The 12,898-nt window shown below is 41.6% G+C and overlaps 1 protein-coding gene across 1 annotated transcript in view; it reads right to left on the bottom strand.

Annotated features, from left to right (window-relative positions):
* Window positions 1-1,340: 1,340 nt before the first annotated feature.
* Window positions 1,341-12,898, bottom strand: part of ANKRD55 (ankyrin repeat domain 55) — a 54,077-nt gene continuing 42,519 nt past the window's right edge. Inside the window, exons 10-11 of the mRNA XM_075739994.1 lie at window positions 11,382-11,483; window positions 1,341-2,093 (exon numbers count right to left, since the gene is read on the bottom strand). Of these exons, the coding sequence (XP_075596109.1) occupies window positions 1,825-2,093; window positions 11,382-11,483 (371 nt within the window). The 3' untranslated portion in view covers window positions 1,341-1,824. The remainder of the gene's footprint in view (window positions 2,094-11,381; window positions 11,484-12,898) is intronic.

Raw genomic sequence — 12,898 nt, 5'->3', positions numbered from 1 at the left:
TTTCTAGGAGCTGACTTATGAACCACTTGCCTTGCGTGTGAGGCCACAGGGAGAGGTACAAAAGGGCTTGAAGTCAGAATAGGGAATTTTGGGGTTGCAAATGGTGGAGTTCCAGGGCAGAGAAGCTTAGAGGCTCTGGAGAGCAGAGCAGCTCAGACAGCGACCCTGTGGAGCAAATACTGGTCTGCTACACTGTGGGAGGGACTCTGGACTTTTCAGTGAGGCTGGACTGAGCAGGACTGGTCAGGTGCAAAGACAGAGCATGCCAGAATTGTTTTTTTCCTTTAACAGAGCATGCTTCTGTCATGCAGTACTTCGTCTAGCCTGAGGACTAGGTTGCCTGTCAGGCACAAGCACATGAGCTTTTTATTCTCACGGATTTCAGCAGGAAGTTTTACATCACTTGTTGAATTTGAGCTTTATACCCTGACATTTGGATTTGATGTTTGAAAATAAAATATCCTTTTATTTGTGTGCAAAAGTTCCTTCTTCCCTGTGTTACATTAGAGCAGCTGTTGTTGTGCTCTGCTTTTTTCTTTCTGGGACTGTGTGTGACAGCCACCAGCCATCCTTCTATTTACAGTCATTACTGCAAGGAAATTGGAAACTGAAGCTACTGGGATATGATTATGTTCTCTTTCACGTCAGGCTTGTCTTTTACTGTGACACAGCAAAAGAAATGTTTGTACAGCTAATAAAATATTTATCTAGAGATAAACAGAAATGCCATGGTTGGGTGAGCTGCTGAGGTAGAGGTAATGCAGGACAGGTTTACTATCAATGGTGATACAGAAGGGGTGACAAAGGGGGGCTACTCCCTCCCTCCCCCACCCCACCTGGTAATGTCCACAGCCCCTCCGTAATCAGAAGGGAGGAAGCCTCCAGGACAATAGCAGCAAGGTTTAGATAAGAATCCTGAAGCAAGCAGAGGCTGGTGTCTTTGATGGCCTCTAGGAAAGGACAGTCTTGTGAAATGTTTAGTCAAAGGCTTATAGCACTTGCCAAGGCTCTTGACTGAACAGCAGTCTAAGTAGATTTCCTTCTTCAGTTCACTGATCAAAGGGATGAACTAATTCCTAATAAGTCAGGACTGTGCAATCCTTGTTTTCTGAAAATAACAATACAAAATTGCATTTTTGTCAATGAGGAATATGAAGAACTAAATGAAAGAGACATAATTATGTCAGTGCAATGAACAGTCTTGAAGTGTGTGCTATAGCCCTGTCTGACCCACAAGGATTATTGTTGCATTGTACTTTTTCAGCTTCTTGAATTCACAAAACCCACAAACTTGCAACGCAGAAAATATGTGAAAAACAAAGAGCCAAACCCTCTTATTTGCTAGAACTGCCTTTATTTTGAGCTTATCATTTTAATCTTAAAAAGATATTTTTGATGGCACGCAGCCCCAGAATCAGCACCTTTGCATTTACAAACTACAGAGAATCCCTGTCGATCTATGTTTCCCTAATTCCAACTTCTAAATCACGCAGAAAATTTTACTCTTTGTTCCTGTTTTCTATGAAAGGCTTAACAGCGCATTGCTGCAACAAGATTGCATGTTATGAGGATTACATTCACAAAATAGCTTTACAGCACATTAAATATTAACTTAGCGATTTCATCATAAATGAAAACTATAATGAAAATGCCTATATAAATACACAGTGCAGCTTTTGTGATGTGCTACCCTTTCGTGTTTTTTGTTCACTTACACTCCAGTTCACAAGAGCATCACTAGTGCAAATTAATGAGATTTTACTGTGCAGTTATCTTGTAAAAGCTCTTAGATATATTTCAACTGATTGAGGCCAGTGTAATGAGTTAATTTTTAGCGTGTGGTTTGGTGAGAGATTTCTCAAGCTCTTCTGCAGGGTTAGGTTTCTTCTGGCTTGGAATAGCAGGCAGGACACGGCTTGGTTTCAGAGGCTCTCCAGATAGACCAGGCAAGAAAGAACATAGCAAATGACTCTGAGAATGTCCTCTTTTCTGGGATCTGGAGGTTGGGGCTGGTGGGAGAATAACTGCATCAGTCCTTAGAGAATTTACAGGGAGGGACTTAAACTTCTTAGCACCCTGAGATGGTAGCTGAACTAGAGGGGAAAAAAAAAAAAAAGAGAAAGAGTGCACAGAAAGTGAGAACCATGACATTTTTACAAATGAGTTTGCTACTTTCTTTGAACTGTTGATTGTCTTGTGTTGTGTGTAGTCTTGTGTTGTGATCAAAATAAGAGGAAAAAATTTGTAAAACCCTGGCAGGACTAATCTTCAACTGAAGGAAACAACTCCAGTGGTAAGTAATTTACTTTGTGTTTGGTGATCAATAATACTTGATAAGTTCAAAGGTTTAGTTTTGATATGCAGAGAATCTATAGTTTGTCTGAAGGAGACTTGGTCTGTTTGGAGAGATTTCCTCAAGACATTTTTTCATCAAAAACCATAGGCTGACTGAAACAGAAATGTTCCATGGGAATATATTAATTTTAACAAAACCTTTGAGGGAGGATGCTGGATTACCCAGGGTAAATTCTGATCAAAGTCTTTGGAAGATGAAATGGAAGAACATGGGACACTGTGTCTAGGTTACTCTTAGCACAGTCAATCATGAAGGTAGGTCCACATATGCTCTGCAAGTCACAGGCCACAAAAGTAGCCCAATACCCTGGAACACATGAAGAACTAAAACATAAGAGCCCAGCTGTTCTGTGTCTCATGTATGTCAGCAGTCTTGTAAGAAACTGTGGACTTGGATCATCCTTAATCTCCACCTCACACTCAGCAGTGTTAACAGTGTTTGTGCTTTGAAGTGAATATAGTTCTGTATCTTCTCCAAATTGAAATCCTCAAGCTCCTTCATTCAGGCAACTCACTAACTAATTTCCTATTTTTTAGAAAGGAGAATTCAAAACCTTAATTGTAGACCTATTTTTCTCTGCCTTGGAATTTATTGTGAATTGCATTAGCTTCTTTTCATTTAATTCTCCATTTTATTCATAAGCTCTTTGTATATGAACAGTTTGGGTTTTTCAGTTTAACCATATGAAGAGTTCCCTACTGGAGTTAAAACCATCTCTGTTTTGGCTACAGAATCTTTCTTGAAACCAGGACAGTTGCATTCTCTTTCCATCTGTAATTTCCTTCCACCTGCATCTTTTGTGATGAATATATGAGAGGCTATTAATGTTTTCCTCTGAGATGTTACAGTTTGAGTTTCATCTTACTAGTCATGGCAGTTTCAGGAAGGTTATTTGGATTCTTTATTTCGCTGGCTTCATTCTTTGCAACTAACCACAAATGCTTCCTAGTGGTCAAATATTAAAAACCATTCTCTGAGCCGACCACTTGTCCTCAGAATGGTACCATGTTTGTGTCCTGTTTTTTCACATGCAGGGAGAACCTGCTGTAAAGCACTCTGTTCAAAAGGTGACCGTCTCAGCCAGTTATCCTCGTTTCGGCTGAATTTTCTTTCTAGGAGCTGGTATAGTGCTTCACCTGGATCACCAGTGGGTCACACTGATCACACAACAGGCTCACGTAGGAAACCCCAATCGCCCAGGAATCTTGGAAGTGATCATGGACTGGCCAGAAGGCAAAGATTTTGCAGTATTGCCAGAGGAGGAGGTGATGCGTGCTGAAGAGGCCCCACCATATAATAAACTACCAGAAAATGAGAAGCAATATGCCCTATTCACTGATGGGTCCTGTCACACTGTGGGAAAGCATTGGAGGTGGAAGGCTGCTGTGTGGAGTCCTACACAGTGAGTCACAGAAGCTGTTGAAGTCAGTTTGCAGAGGTGAAAGCCATCCAGCTGGCTTTAGACATTGCTAAATGAGAAAAGTGGCAGGAGCTCTGTCTCATTACTGACTCATGGATGGTGACAAATGCCCTGTGGGGGTGGTTACAGCAATGGAAGCGGAGCAACTGGCAGCACAGAAGGAAACCCATCTGGGCTGCACCAGTGTGGCAAGATATTGATGCCCAGCTAGAGAACGTAACTGTAAAAGTACGTCATGTAGATGCTCATGTACCCAAGAGTGGGGTCACTGAGGAACATCAGAACAACCATCAGGTGGATCAGGCTGCCAAGATTGAAGTGGCTCAGGTGGATTTGGACTGGCAACATAAGGGTGAATTATTTATAGCTCAGTGGGCCCATGACACCTCAGGCCATCAAGGAAGAGATGCAACATATAGATGGGCTCATGATTGATGGGTGGACTTGACCATGGTCGCTATTGCACAAATTATCCATGAATGTGAAACATGCGCTGCGATCAAACAAGCCAAGCAGTTAAAGCCTTAAAGGTATGGAGGATGATGGCTAAAATATAAATATGGTGAGGCCTGGCAGATTGATTATATCACACCCCCACAAATCCACCAAGGCAAGCCCTATGTGCTTACAATGGTGGAAGCTGCCACTGAATGGCTGGAAACATATCCCATGTCCCATGCCACCATCCACAACACTATCCTGGGCGTTGAAAAGCAAGTCTTGTGGTGACATGGCACCCCAGAAAGAATTGAGTCAGACAATGGGACCCATGTCCAAAACAAGCTCATAAGACACCTGGGGCAAAGAGCCACCTGGGCATTGAGTGGGTGTATCACATCCCCCACCATGCACCAGCCTCCAGGAAAATCACATGCTACAATGGACTGTTAAAGACTACACCAAGAGCAATGGGTGGTGGGACCTTCAAACATTGGGATACACATTTAGCAGAGGCCACCTGGTATAGTCAACACTGAGGGAGGGTCTACCAATTGAGCTGGCCCTGCTCAATCAAAACTTTTACACCCTCTAGAAGGGGATAAAGACCCTGTAGTGCACATGAAGAATATGTTAGGGAAGACAGTCTGGGTTACTCCTGCCTCGGGCAACGGCAAACCCATCTGTGGAATTGCTTTTGCTCAAGGACCTGGGTGGACTTGGTGGGTGATGCGGAAGGATGGGACAGTCCAGTGTGCACCTCAAGGGGATTTGATTTGGGGTGACAATAGCCAGTGAATTGACTTGTGTGATGTTAACTGCTACATAATAATGCATATGTCATCACTACTGTGATTGCGGTATGCTATGGTAACAGTATTACAGTAAGAATCACCCAGACTAATAAAGAATGAACTTTGATGAAACTAAGCAATGTGCAGAGGTGATGAAACCAGAACTGACTTCAGCAACGAGTGCCCAGCAACTTCCTCAAGATTGACATTTTCAACCCGCAGACCGTGGGCATGGGCTGCACCAGATACATCAGCTACGACCTCCGGATGCAGCATGTAACAATCCACCCCCACGCACCGTCTCTCCTGCCCTGAGAAACTGTTACGACAGTTGGAGCCTGAAGTCATGGACTAAATGAACTCAATGGACATTTGAGAGGGATGGCCTATAGAGTAAGGGAATGATATCAATAGACAAGAAAATTGATGGTGATTAACTGGAATCTATTGGGAAGTATAGGACCTGGGTAAATGGTATGGAATGAGGGGTGGAAACCATCCTGGTTTCATCTGGGATAGAGTTAATTTTCTTTCTAGTAACTAGTCTAATGCTGTGTTTTGGATTTAGGATGAGAATAGCGTTGATAACACACTGATATTGTTAGTTGCTGCTAGGTAGTTGTAGTGCCTACACTAAGTCAAGGACTTTTCAGGTTCTCACGCCCTGCCAGGTGCACAAGAAGCTGGGAGAGCACAGCCAGGACAGCTGGCCCAGGCTGGCCAAAGGGATATTCCCTGCCGTATAGCATCATGCTCAGGATATAACTGGGGAAACTAGCTGAGAGGCGAGATCACTGCTCAGAAGCACACTGGGCATCAGGTTATTTTTTTCTGCATGTGGTGAGCAATTGCATTTGTGCATATCTTATCTTATCTTTTATCTTATCATGTTATTTTTTAATTATCGTTATTATTATATGTCTTTGTTATCCTATTAAACTGTCTTTATCTGAACCCATGAGGTTTTTTCCATTCTCCTCACCATCCAACTGGGAGGCTGGAGGGTGAGTGAGTGGCTGCGTGGTGCATAGTTACTGACTGATGTTAAACCATGACTCTAGTCAACTCCAATGAAAACCTGAGTGTTCATGTTTGCTTTTTTCCTGGCAACCCCTTTGATTATTCCCTTTTCATATTTTCTGACAGAAATTTTCCTGGTGCAGGTTCAGGGAAATTCTACAAAATAAGGAATGGAGAAGAGTATTCTCTCTTAACCCTATGAAAATCATGTGTAATTCCAGAGATACATCTGAAGTTAATCTAGATTTGGACCATTTTAATATAGGATAAACTGATAAATGAACCTATTTTTATTAGAAGTAACAGACCACATAATCAATTGGTATGAACTGAGTAACTGCTGCAGTCAATGCGCCTGTGATAAGCTGGACCTTACAAGTCAATCTTGATCTTAGAAAAACTACCTGAACCAGACTAAGCATTGAGCACATTTGAGGAACTTATAGGTAGAGGAGCGGATGGAGTTTCTTGAGGGCTGTAGAATAGAAAGTAAGTCAGAAATATATTGAAGAAGTTCAAGCAGAAACCCTGAAGCTTCCGTGCTTTGGCAAAGCAGAAGCACATGAGTCTTGTCATGCAAGCCCTTCTGCATCTGTAGATTTATCTAGTATATAATTGATAAGTCAAAAATTTGTCCTGCTGAAAACAAATGTTACCTCTCTAGTGTCTGCAGCAGGCACTGGAAGAGCTTTGCATCAATGTATTTTTTTACTATATACGTTGTGCAAAAGAGGCTGAAGTTCTCCTTGCCATGTTCTCCACTACCATATACTCATTTCATCATTCATTATTTATTTATCAGGAGCTGTAATTTAAGATTCACCAGGCATATATTTGGGGCAAAGCAGAATCTTTATAGACAGGATTTTAAAAATTGGTCATTTTTTTTTCTTTTCTTTTCATGCTAATTTCAGTACAATTCAAGCTGTGATGGCCTTGAACAGGCAGTGTTTACTACAGCTGTCTGGCCTTTTGCAATGTAGAGTACTTCATGGGTCATACTCAAGGTTCATTCACGTTCAGAAGTTCAGGAAATCACTTAGTTCTCCTTTCCATGAAAAAACCCCCAGTGTTAATACTTTGCTTTAGTTTGTATTGATTTTTTGTGAATCAGGCAGGGTGAAGTACGATAAATGAGCCCATTTGTTTTCTGGCACATGGTAGAATGCTTTTGAGTTCTTTGGAATTTTGATATATAAACCACGTGCATATTGATAGGCTCACTTGTTTCCCTCTTTGGAGCACAGGCATATGTTCATGCCTTCAAAGTTTACAACTGTGCAAAGTATCTCCAGAACACTTTACGTACTACATAAGCCCTAATGATGGGTTTAAGTAGAACAAAAGCAGTGAGTTTAACTTCACCCCCATCACCCGGTAGCCATCACAAACCCATGCTCATTCAAAGAAGTAAAAAACACCATCCAAACATCACATCAATGCTTTCCACCTAGTCCTACATACTGTACTCAGTTCAGGATACTCGATAAGGATTTCAGGACTGGTACATGGATGGCTTTGAAATAATACATACAATGACTGGTATTAGTTAATGGATTGAAACACATGAGCCTGAACCCAGCACTAGGGTCTGTGAGAGATGGCTGGTTGCTGAACATCCAGAAGCTATATACAGCAAAAGCACCAGTAATCACTCACGTTCAGAGGGCAGGGTCAGCTAACAAAGACCAAGTGATACAATAAGAGGTACTAATTTAGGGACCCTTTTCCCAATAGTGACTCTGAGTGGCTGCTATTATAAACTGCAGAGGCAAGAATAAGCTGTCAGGGAGGCACTGCCCAAAGAGTATGTACTACCCAGCAGAAGGGATGACTCTTAGGCTCTCTTCCTATTGCAAACAGTGGACCAGGGCAGCCCTTTGCAGAGGGGAGAGTGCTTTGTGGAATTCTTTGCTGTTAACTTGGGAAAGAAGAAGCTTCAAATCATGATCAATAACAGCAAAAACAACCACTGATCCCTAGAAAATATTGTTAAATGACCTGTAGAAATATTTTTTTTTCCCCTGGGTTTGGGGTTTTTTTTGTTTTGTTTGGTTGGTTTTTGTTTTGTTTCGTTCAACACATAATAACCTATGGCTTCAGATCTTCCAAGCCACATGAAGAAGTGAGAGCAGCAGAGAGTTCTCTAGAAGTCCCATCTTTGTTTGGAAAACTATTCTGGCATTGTGTGACTGGTGTGTGATAGTTGTAGGCCTGTTTTCCAGGCGTCTTGGGAGAGTCGTGTGATGAGATAGAAGGGGTGTGCTGAGGGTGGAGCAGCACCATGTCGAATAACAGAGATGCCACGCTGTGCTGAGGCTACACAAGAAGCGATGTGAGGGACCTCTTTGGCCCTGGTAACATCTGGAGGGTGGGAGTTTATAAACTATGGTTTAATGTCACTTAAATACTCTTTTCCTAGGCTACTGTTTCATTCCTCTCATCCTTTTTCTAACTTGTATTTTTAAATGTTTTTGCTCAGAGATTAAAGCATCTCTTCCCTTTTTTTCATTGCCCTTCCTTTTTTGGGAGACGTTTCTTCTTTCTGTTAATCTCTGAGTAGTTTCAGTTCTCTTTCTAATTTATGCTTATTTTATTGTTCTAGCTCCCTGGTTGCTTTTTTTATCCACTGGCTTTGTTGCATGTTTTTAACACACATCTTGTGTAACAAAAATATTAGAGAAACACAAATGTTTATACTCAAGCTTCGTGCTGGAGTCATTTGCCTGGATAAAGGCTGTGTTCAGAACAGTAGTATTTTTAGGGCTGGATAGAGGATGAGTGAAATCTTGGCTCTGAAACACTTATTTGGAAAGCTCCAGGATCTAATGTGTCATTTGTGTTAACACAGGTGAAATGTAATCTATTTTGCAAATAATTTTGCTTTTCTGTTATTGTCTTGAACTGATGTTGAAGCAGTAATAGCACCTGGATAAATGTGCTGCATTAGTTAATTAAACCATGATTATCAGCTGTCATAATTGCATCTTATTTGTAGAACACAGTTTTTGGCATGAGAGTAGAACTAAAATCCTGGCTGTTTGTATGAATTATTGCAAGAACGCCAGTGATTGTGAAATGATTTTTTTTTTTTTTTTTTTAGAATTTTGCTTACAACTATGTTTTTACTAGAAGATACAGGGAACATTAGTAGAAAGCTTAAAAATAGAAGATTTGGAGTCGGAGTTTTGAAAACAGATTATTTTCTCTCCTCTGAGCAGAGAGAGAATACCCCAGTATTCCATGTATCTCTACTTTTCTTCTTCCTCTGTAATTTACTATGCAGCAGCAGTGCAGGATTCTGCATTTCCCCTACCAAATCTGACATTCCTTACAAAGCTACCTCTGCTGTTTCGCTTTTAGTAATATTGCTAGAGCTGCAGAATTGCTTCTGAAACTCAGATCACAAGAGGCAATGAGTCTTAAATTTAGCTCTGAAATGTGAATGTTTTAGGATGTGGATGATCTGCAGGATAATAAATAGTGAACTGCAAGTCCTTATCCAAAATAGACCGGGGGATTTGCGCTTAGTGGAGCACAAGAATGCGAGGGCAGGACACTGCTGAGAGTAGGGCTAGTGTTTGTATGTGCAGAACACGCCAGTTGCTGACTGGATCCAGCCTGGGACACCAAGTCTTGACACTCTGCTGGGGCTGTAGGAGCGGGGTGAGGCTTTCCCTGCTCTTCAGACCTTGCTTCTTACTGCCTTGGGAATAAGGAGCAGGCTGAACGCACAGAGGAATAAAAGGCTGCTGGTCTCACACTCCCTTTATTTTAGCTCCTGAGTTAGAGAAGCTACCCAAACCAGTTGCTGTTAAAATGAGAGAAATGGATTATTCCCATTCTCCTGTAAAAGCTAGTCTATCCACTGTGCTTAAGACAGAGAGAGATAGAACACATTTTAACCTATGCAACATTCATAAAATGACAATGTTTGTGGAAACCTCATGATCTTGTTCTAATTCTCTTCTCTCTAATTTTTGTTAGCAAAAGGACACAAAAATCGGTGTCATGATATTTTTCATACTATCTGCAGAGTCATTCCTTATCCTGGCTTTCATCTCACATATCCAACCTTTTTTCTGCCATGGCAGTCATTAGGGTATTGTCATCCAGCTCTTTACATATTGTAAGCCACCGTGTTACTTTATGAGAGTGAAAAATCCTGTGCCTGAGAATTCCAGTCACCTCTGCTCTGGAAAACAAATGTAGAACCAACTCTCCTCTGTATTGATGTGCATTGCTTCTACTAGGCCAAATCTATGAAACTCGGAGAAAAGGGTTGTGATCAGCAGCACAAAGTCCAGCTGGAGGTGGGCCAGTCATTAGTGGAATACCCCAGGAGTTGATACTGGGGCTAATACTACTTAAAGTCTTCATTAGTCACTTGGACAATGAGGTGGAGTGCACCTTCTGCATGTTTCCAAATGATATGAACCTGGGAGGAGTAGCTGATAGAGCAGATGGGTGTGCTGCCATTCAGAGAGACCTTGACAGGCTGGAGAAATGGATGGACAAGACTCTTACAACGGGAAATGTAAAGTCCTGCACCTGGGGAGGAATAACTCCCTACATCTATACATGCTGAGGATCAAACAGCTGGAAAGGAGCTTGTCAGAAAGGGACCTGGTGGCCCTGGTAGACAACAGCTGAACAAGGGCTACAATGTGCCATTGCAGCAAAGACAGCCAACAGTATCTGGGGCTGCAATAGGAAAAGTGCTGCCAGCAGACTGTGGGAGGTGACCCTTCCCCTCTACTCAGCACCGGTGAGACACATCTGGAGTGCTGTGTCTAGTAGAAGAGAGACATGGACATACTGGAGCAAGTCCAATGAAGGATGATGGAGATGATTAAGGGATTGGAGTGTCCCACCTCAAAGGGGAGGCTGAAAGAGCTCTTCAGCCTGTTCATACTGTTCAGCCTTGAGAAGAAAAGGCAGCTTAGGGGATCTTGTCAATATGTTTAAATGCCTGATTGGAGGGAGTAATGAAGAGGGAGCCAGACTCTTCTCAGTGGTGTCCTATGAAGGGAAGAGTCAATGGCCACAAATAAGTACGAAGAAACTTCTTAACTCTGAGGGTGGTCAAACACTGGACAGGTTGGCCAGAGAAGTTGTGTAGTCCCCATCCCTAGAGGTATTCAAAACTTAACTGGATGTGATCCTGAGCAACCTGCTGTAGGTGACGTCTCTATGGGCAGGGGGGTGGGCTAGACAGTCTCCAAGGGTGCCTTCCAACCTCAGCCATTCTATGATGCTGTGAAAAAGGAACATGAAACCTCTCTGAAGCCCTCAGATGCCAGCGATGGAGGCAAACAGTATGATACTGTAACTGAGACTTGCCTGTACTTACTTTTGTGAGCACAGTGGCTAGGTATGGGAGCTAGGCTGTTCCATACAGGAGTAAGATTTTTTACTTTGTGTTGGTCTATGGACTTCTGTTGAAAATCTTTACCTGTGAAAGAAAAAGATAATCTGTTACCATATGAAAATAATTGTAAATAATGTGGTGCACTGTAGGTCTCTGGCTTCTAGGAGGAAAAGAATTCTTACTTAGTAATTCTCAGAAATATGTAATAACAAGAAACCACCAACTGAAAAAAGGTGTTGCTTTGTTCTCTTTACATTCATTAAAAAGAGTGGCTGATTTAATGTAATCTTCGTGTGTACCGTTATCACTTCCTCTCATATAATACACTCATTAAAACAGGCATGGTCCAGTAGCTGAGTCCATGTAAGAATATTTGGACACTGAATTTGTAGAAATGTTCAACTAGATGGATTTGATTTCAGAATTGAAGCTTTAGTTTGACAATTTTTGTAGTAGGGTCTCAGCCTTTCTAAGTACTAGAATACAGATGGAGTTCATCTGCTGGTTGGAAAATGAGACTGGTGAAAGTCAATCAGCAGTAAAGATGAGCTTTGAGAAGGTTTTGCTGCAGGTGAAAACATAGCAGAACTGATATAAACTGATAGTGATTCTTATTAAAATATGTTTATGGCAATTTCATTTCTACCAAGAAGAATAGATACTGGAAAATGAAAGATTAATTGGCTAACTGTGGCATTTCACTGGTAAGATTAAAGTTAACTTTGGTTTAGTACTGTTAAAAACCCCAATATATTAGATGATGTGATGCATTTCACTACATAAATGACACATCAAATATTATTAAAAAAGTAGAAACTCAAGCACCAAATCAACATTGTCCCCAGATCCTTTTCCTGAGCTGACCTTATTCTGTGATGTTTGAGATCCTCAAATTTTTCTTTTTCGTTATCCCCAGATCTGAGATGAGCCTTGTAAGGAGTCTGGAGTTGTCTGGCCATACAGCTGCTCAACCAGTATGGCATTACAACATAGCTTATTGCAGAGCAAGCATATGCTTTGGTGGCATGCATAGATGAGTGGAGACACAGGCTGGATGTAGTAGGACATCATAAGCAACAGGACGAAATGGAATGATATAAATTGCCTTTGTGGCTTTGTGGTTGGTACTTGAAAAAACCTATGTATTGCTGGGCTGTGCAAGATAAAGCTATAGGAAAATAGTTGTAGAACAGTTTTCTAGAGCTACACTGAAGCAGTTGCCAAGACTGCTGTAACTATGTCAGTGACCAAATGGATTGTGTGAAAGGAGCTGAAGTGATGTTTATCAGACAAATCCCCATGTTATAGTGCAGTCTTTGGCTCAGCATGGAGCAAGCTTCTGGTCCAAAGACCATGCAGTTGATAGACATTGGATCAATCTACTGGATCCTGTGGGTAAAACTGATGCATATTGGGTTAAAGGATGAAGAATCTCTTATGGATGAGCTGTGTCTAATAGAAACAGACTTTGCTTTTCTTTTCCCATGCTTTACTTTTTA

This window comes from Balearica regulorum, chromosome Z (assembly GCF_011004875.1).
Source record: "Balearica regulorum gibbericeps isolate bBalReg1 chromosome Z, bBalReg1.pri, whole genome shotgun sequence".
NCBI classification, from domain to species: Eukaryota; Metazoa; Chordata; class Aves; order Gruiformes; family Gruidae; genus Balearica; species Balearica regulorum.
Note: the sequence above shows the minus strand (reverse complement) of the source record. Positions and strands in the feature narration are given on the sequence as shown.